Source organism: Zingiber officinale, chromosome 2B (assembly GCF_018446385.1).
Source record: "Zingiber officinale cultivar Zhangliang chromosome 2B, Zo_v1.1, whole genome shotgun sequence".
Lineage (NCBI taxonomy): Eukaryota > Viridiplantae > Streptophyta > Magnoliopsida > Zingiberales > Zingiberaceae > Zingiber > Zingiber officinale.
This window is the reverse complement of record NC_055989.1, coordinates 82,990,771-82,998,319: the sequence shown is the minus strand read 5'-3', so window position 1 is coordinate 82,998,319 and position 7,549 is coordinate 82,990,771. Positions and strand designations below refer to the sequence as shown.

Here is a 7,549-nt window from a genome sequence, read left to right as displayed (position 1 = left end):
TATTCCTATTTAGATAGTTTTTAGTAAAGAACCCCTCATCTATTTTTATAACTATATGTTTCGATAATTAAATAATCAGAATCAAATGATAATATTAAGATTGAAATTTATTTGACCATATTTTTAATTTATCTAACTAATTTCAGGTCTTATAGATTAAAATATTTTTTGATATTTTGTTATATAAAGTTTATTAATTTTTCTGTATCTTTCAGATATTTTCTGACGAGCAATGATATGCACAAGGAAAAAAACTCAATGAAAACCTAAGGATAGACACATAAAGTCATGATCCACCATTTTACTTTTTGTGGGCCCCATCACTTTATGTGTCTATCCTTGAGATTTTTATTGAGTTTTTTTTTTCTTGTGCATATCATTTTTCTTTTCTGACATAGTGTCCCCTATTTTAACAGAAAAATATGAAAATAAAAAAATAATATGTGATTGAAGCGAGATTTTTCCTTGTCTAATTTCTCAGTCTAAAATGCTCTATTTTCAGTTGCAAACGCCTCTGCTTAAAGATATATAAACCTCTCCGCCCGGAGCTCTTCGCCAAGAAATCGTCGTTAGGGTTTACTTCCGCCGCAACCTCAAGTCTTCGCAGTCCAGATTGTGGCTCCGATTGCTCACTTCAGTCTTTGCGAGGTCTCCACTCTCGCCTCGCGCTTCGTCAATGGCGTTTTGGGGTTAGAATTCCTTTCATTCCAGGCTTTTCTGATGCCTCTCTACCTCGATATTTTTTGCTCTTACCCGTCTGTTTGCTTCTCTCGTCGCAGGAGTGGAGGTGAAGCCCGGAAAACCTTACACTCACGTCCACGACCAAGCTCGCGGAAGGCTTCGCATCGGCCAGGTTTAGCATCCTATCCAAACCTATTCTTCTGCAGGTTTGCTGTTTTCGGCGCTTCTGGGTCATCAAGGAATCCCGTCTTTTGTTCGTTTGTTGTAGGCGACGTTGGGAAATGGTAAGGCTACCACAAAGAGCGTGGTGCAGTGCAATGTTGGCAAAAAGAGTCCTGTTTTGCTTTGCAGTTTGATTCCTGATAAAACTGAGGCCTGTCCTCTAGAGCTCGAGTTTGAGGAGGAGGGCGAGGTTCTCTTCTCAGTCATAGGGCCGAGAAGCGTCCACCTTTCTGGATATTATATTGGCAGTGGCCGGAGCGGCAGGGATGGTGGAGACGATACGTATCCTTGTAATGTGTAGTTGATGTTGAAGCTGTTTAAACTTGTATTTTCTCTGGTTTGTTCTTTACTTGGAAATAGCGATTCATATGGCGAAGATATTGGAGTGGACGATTCTGAGAGCTATGAGGAGTTTGACAGTGATGAAGACGAGTATGAATCGGACTTCATTGATGATGGTGACATTGACATGTTCCCACTCTCTCCTCGTCATAAAAACAATGGTAATCCATTTTTTTCTGCCGAGTTATTCTAGAAGCATCTAATATGGCTACGTCTCTTCTTCGTCTGTCCATGTTATGCCACATTATAGTAAGCACAAGTAGATATTTGTCCTCGATGAACTGTGTAAGCTATCAAAGTTATGTAATAGAGACCATGCAAGGGTTAATTAACAGAAATATAGCTTACTCAGAAGAGATTGAACTATAATTTCCCATCAATGGTATAAAGGAAAAAAATCACAAAATGTATATGCAATTGTTATGTAAAAGTTGTATTTTAGTTACTTAAAGTTATTGGCAGTACTATTTTGATTCTTAATTCAAATGGTGAAGATGAAAATCAGTGCCGTGGACATGCAAAATGATATACTAGGATAACATACTATGCACAATGATCTTAATAATGATTGAACAATAATAAACTGTTTTGGGAACCTTTACTGGTAAAACTCTGTCATTAAGCTGATTGAGCCACACTTTTCTAAAGTGTGTGGGAAAAAGATAGCGAGATTATTGCATAGTGCATATGTAGTGGGGGGGGGGGGGGGGCTATGTAAGGTCGTTAGGAGAATTAATATTCGGTTGGCTTGCCCAAAACGTATTCTTGTGTTGACTTGCCCAAGAACATATTGTTCTAGTGTCAGCTGACATCAATATCATGTCTACATGGGCAAATGTTGTGTCATTAGTGTCAACATAGATTTGTTAGTGCCTATTGAGATTGATCTTGTATTGTCCTAAATAGAATGATGCATGAAGATTCTCTTCCCATGTTTCTTTCTTCTGTTCTGTTTGTCAGTGATGGGCAAGGAGATCAAACACTAAAAAGAGCAGGGTGGAGAAAAAAGAATCATCAATAATGATATCGAGATAGAAAGATTTTGATCTCATGATCCAACTTTCATTCACTTTCATTTGTAAGTCATTAGGACGAGATGAAACACTAAAAAGGGAGAAATAGAAGAGAAGATTCCCCAATTGGAGCACCAAATATAGCAAAGAAATGACACTAGAGTCTAAGAAATATAGATGTATCAATATCCTATACCTATATATGTTTTAATTTCAATTGTGTCAATCTAAATCCAATTATTAGTAGTCTAGATCTAACTATTAATGTTTAACTAAGCTATGTTTATGAACACAGATATTAATTTCAATATTGGATGTCTTAGGAACTTATTTAATGCACGTTTTGAAATTTTTTGATATTAATCTTAGTAGGATGCTAAAACTAATGCGCTCATCCAATAATACATTCCCTTTATTGCGGAAAGAATCATGCAATATTCTACATACAATTCTTGTTGGAGATTGAATTTCTGATTCTGCATGATATTTTAAATTTCACATTATCCAACATTAAGTTATTGCATTAGTCTTTTACTTGACTAATTTAATGATCTTTGTGTCACCTTGGTATTTACTTTACCTTTTCTCTTCATTCAACTAGTTGTAATTGAGGAGATTGTAGACGATGAAAAACCAACAAATCGAAATAATACGCGTCGACGTTTGAAGAAAAAGAGTCAAGTGAGTGATACTGATAATGAGGATGACAATTCTCAGCTCCAACTGATTGTCAAGCCTAAGAACACTGCAGTCGTTGAAAGTGAAGATGAAGATGGTTTTCCAATCTCTTCTTTGTTAAGGAAAAATGTGAACAAGAATGAATCTGGAGATGAGAAAACAGATAAGAAGACAGTCGATGAAGACAAGAAAAGAAAGATTGATGCAATTAGTCAAGAGACTGAACCTTCAAGGTTTGACTTGTTCATAATATATATTTGTGTCACTTTTTCGTGTTTCCAATAGCATGTATCCATTAGCAGGGGTGTTACTGGTGTTGAGCAGAACCATGTCCTTGGTGATAATGTTGAAACTCATGTGGGCGAAGGGAAGCGGAAAAAGAAGAAAGAGAAGACTGTGAAGGAGTACAAAGAACTTGCAGAAGAAGCAATTAAAGGGGATGCAAATGCAATTCCTAATGCCAATGGCGTAGATCAAAATCACCCCTCTGAAGCTGAGAAACCACTTAATGAAAAGTCAGACATAGCGATTACTTTGACTTCACTAGTCCTTTGAATACGTATATTGTTTTAATCTTTCTTTGAAATTGTTCAATTGTGTAGTGACAGAAGCAGTGGCGGTAAAAAGAAGAAGAATAGAAAGAAAAAAGCTAAAGAGGAAACTGCTCATGAAAAAGTTGGTGAAGAGACTGGTTTGAACGAAACAGAAATGAATCAAGACACTACAGAGGTTAAATTGGGTTCTGATAGCGCAGAAGTGGAACAATCTGTAAGAGAAGCACTGAATGATGAGTAAGATATAAAGCAGCCTTATAGAAGCATTCAACATAAAACAGTGTTATAAGATTGTCACGCTATTGGATATCTCGTGGTTAATTGATAAATCTATCACAATTTTTGTATGAAATCCCAAATATATAATGTTAATTGTTTTTTTTTCAAAATCTATCACAACATTTATTTATTAATTTCAAATTGGTCATCCATTTGCTGTCCATATGCAATTAAGCTGTTGTGGCATTGACATGGAAGAATACTTGATCAACTGATTTATCTACATTAGCTGTTGGATACTAATCGTGCCATGTCGGAGGGAAAAATATTACTAGTTGATCTCTATATAGTCTGCAATGGATTTTTTACTCAAGTTGATGATGAGGCATGGTTGATACTATTCGAAGATGTGAACAAAATAATGGCTGATCTGGTGTTCTGCTATGCCAATGCAAAGATTAACAACCACAGACAAGGATTGCTGATGGATGAGTAAATGGTGTGATAAATTTGAAAATTTTAAAATCTCAACTGTTAATAGGTTTGCATTTTTTTTTATAAAATGTTATGATAGATTTGAAAATCTATGCAAAAGTCGTGATATACTTGTTGTTAATTAAAAACTATTTACCTTGTGTGCAGGGTTCCTGATGATAAAAGCCTCTTGCAAAAAGCCAAGAAGAAGAAAAAGGCAAAGAAGGGCAGTAACCCGCAGAATGATTCCAATGTGAAGGAGCCTGTCATTGCGCCAGAAGAACATAATCATGAACACAAAACGAGAACATTTTCAAATGGTTTGTCTGTAGAGGAGCTCTCTATGGGCAAGCCTGATGGGAAGAAAGCTTCTCCTGGGAGTAAGGTAGTCTTATCATCTACGATCTACCTAGTGATGCATGTTTATATTTATGTTTCTTGGTTCCATGCATTGAGTTCATCTTATATTTGTTTAATTTTATATGTTTATTTGGAAAGGAGGGAATGGAAGGGAAACAAAATAATTGAAGTGAAAAGAAAAGTAACTTAATTCCTTTTGTTGTCTTATTGATTTACTTTTGGGTTGTAGGGAGAAAAGGACTCACTTTTCTGTGTTTATGAGAGATATGTAAATGTCATCATTTCATTTCCCTTCGATTCTACTTCTTGTGCTTACTGGAAAAGGAGGAAATACAAGGGAAATGAAATGGTTTATGCAAAAAGAAAAAATGTATTATTTTACTTCCAGTATATTTCATATATTTCGTTTTCTTAGATGCAATTGCAGTGAGAGAGTACTTCACTTTTTTGTATTTATGAGTTGGATGAATTTCAGTTCATTTTTGCTCGATTTGAGTAAAATAAAATAGAGGAATTGAGGAAATAAATGAAATTAAATTCATTTTAAGTAAACATAACATATCTGAGAATGCATGAAATATGATTTCATTCCCAGGTTTTGGTAAACTATGTTGGCAAGCTAAAGAATGGAAAGATTTTCGACTCAAATGTTGGCACAAGACCTTTTAAATTCCGCCTTGGTAAAGAGGCTTAACTCCCTCTTTTATCACTAATACACATTGCAACATGTTGACTAAATTAAGAAATCACATCCTAATTGCAGGTGTTGGGCATGTCATCAAGGGATGGGATGTCGGCATTGCTGGTATGCCTCTATATTCTACACATACCTCTTTACCTCAAATCTATTTGTGAGACGCTAACGCATTTAAGTTTGAATTATTAGGTATGCGAATTGGGGACAAAAGAAGACTCAACATTCCGCCATCAATGGGGTGAGTATTCTCTTCTGTTTGTGCTATGATCAAAGTTTGAAATTCCCTTCATTTCCATCGGCACAAGCATAGCATCTTGTTCCACAGCCAATACATAAACCCAAGAACTCCACCGCTCGTCACTTGCTGCCGCTGCTTGCTCTGTTTCTATGCTGCGGGTTGCAGCATAGCATAACTCACTGCCAAATAAACTTGTTGAATCGATTAAGCTTATTCCTATCTTTGCATTTTGAAATGTGGCTTCTTTATCTTGGTCCCGCACCGACTCATGAGTACCATCAGAATCTTGTCAACACATTGGCATGGCCTTACTACTGTTTCATTTGTTGTTCACTGGATTTCTCACATTATAACTTTGGATGCTCTGTGTGCAGTTACGGGAACAAGAATGTCGGAAAAATACCAGCAAACTCATGGCTCTACTTTGACGTGGAGCTGGTGGATGTTAAATGAACCAACTCCCATTAAATGAATCAATTTTGTCGATTGATACAAGAGGTATATTTGTTCTGATGCCATACTCTATAGTTGGTGCCATCATCATCTTAGAACAAAGGCATATCTGAGATAGAAATTTTGCCGTATTAACTGGGAATGGTGATTTGTGGTCGAACATTTCTATCAAAAGACAAGTTTTTTTTTAAAAAAATTTGTTTTGCTGTTTTTGATATGTGAATTCAGACTTGCAAGTTCTTAATCAATTTGTCATTTTGATCTTTAAAATTCACCTTTTCAGTTCTAAGATAATCAAAATATCTTGTAACTTAAATCTTGTTATTTCATATTGTAATCTTCAGCTTAATTCGTCATGGTATTGTAAGGACGTCCGGGGACGTGCGTGATTCTTGTCGTTTCAGTGAGAAAATCTGTATCAGATTTAAATGTTTTTTGTCTGTTAATTCTAAAATCAAATCGAATTAAATTGTTTTAGTTCTGTTCTCCAATCTAATAGAAATTTCAGCAAAATAGAAATTGATAATTTTGTGTAATTCCTAAACTTGTAATTTTATTTTAATCCTGGAGGTCGTTTAGTTTAAAGAGGAGCCTTAACGGTAAAATTATTGTTTCGTGGTTCAAATTTTGAAAATAACTTTTTTAAAAGGAAAAAGGAAAAAAAAAATGGATAATGGATCTTTTTCCGGGATTTCATATGTTTTTTTTTAAAAGGCCGTTTAGTTTAAAAAAATATCGGTTCAATTGAATTTGCCTTTGCTTCGACAAACGAACCTAGAAAAAAAGTTATTTTATTATTTTAATATATTAAGGAAATGGAAATTAAATTTATTTTATTATTTGTCAAAAAAATATAAGACACTTTTTATTTTTAAAATGATTAAAAAGTGAATATAAATCATTTACTTTTAGGCTATGTTTGGTTGGGTGTAATGTCATCTTGTTTCTAATGTAATCAAATTTGTAATGTAATGTAATGTAATCTTGATTACGTTTGGTAATGTAATGTATGTAATGTTTGATTATAAGGATGATTACATTTTTTTGTTTGATATCCATTTTTTTTATAAGGAATGTAATTCGTATTATTATAAAATGACAAAAATATCCTGCGACCTCTACCGACGGCCGTCGCACCTCTGCCGGAGCTTGCGGCAACCAGCGGCTGCTGCCATAAGCAATTGCCGGCAATCGGCGACGACGACAACCACCGGCGGCGACTGTGGGCAGCGGCGGTCGATGCCGGTGGCCGGTGGCGGAGGCCGGTAGCGGTCGACGGCGATAGCAGCCGGAGGCGGGCTGCGGCCGGTGGCGCCAACGGACGGCGGCTGGAGACGACAACCAACGGCGGTGGGTGGTGGCAGTCGACGACGGTGGGTGGTGGCAGTCGACGACGGTGGGCGGCGGCCACGGTGGACTAGGGGTATATTCGATATTTAAATTTTGGTTAAACGGTGACCTCGTAATGTAATCGGATTACATAGTATTTGCTTTATAATCCAGATTACAAAACTTCACTATCTTTTGTAATCCAGATTACATTACATTACAAGTTTAAAATTAAACCAAACAAAATAATCCATCTTGTAATATAATCCTGATTACATTACAAAGCAGA

General features: G+C 36.0%; 1 protein-coding gene across 1 annotated transcript; it reads left to right on the top strand.

Annotated features, from left to right (window-relative positions):
• The first annotated feature begins 526 nt into the window (after positions 1-526).
• On the top strand, positions 527-6,280 carry LOC122046073 (peptidyl-prolyl cis-trans isomerase FKBP53-like). Its single transcript, XM_042606580.1, has 12 exons — positions 527-689; positions 780-853; positions 950-1,185; positions 1,264-1,406; positions 2,860-3,169; positions 3,239-3,451; positions 3,539-3,727; positions 4,352-4,568; positions 5,139-5,223; positions 5,307-5,348; positions 5,430-5,478; positions 5,853-6,280. Exons 1-12 carry the CDS (start codon positions 677-679, stop codon positions 5,929-5,931), a joined length of 1,650 nt encoding a protein of 549 aa, XP_042462514.1. The 5' UTR covers positions 527-676; the 3' UTR covers positions 5,932-6,280.
• Positions 6,281-7,549: the final 1,269 nt, after the last annotated feature.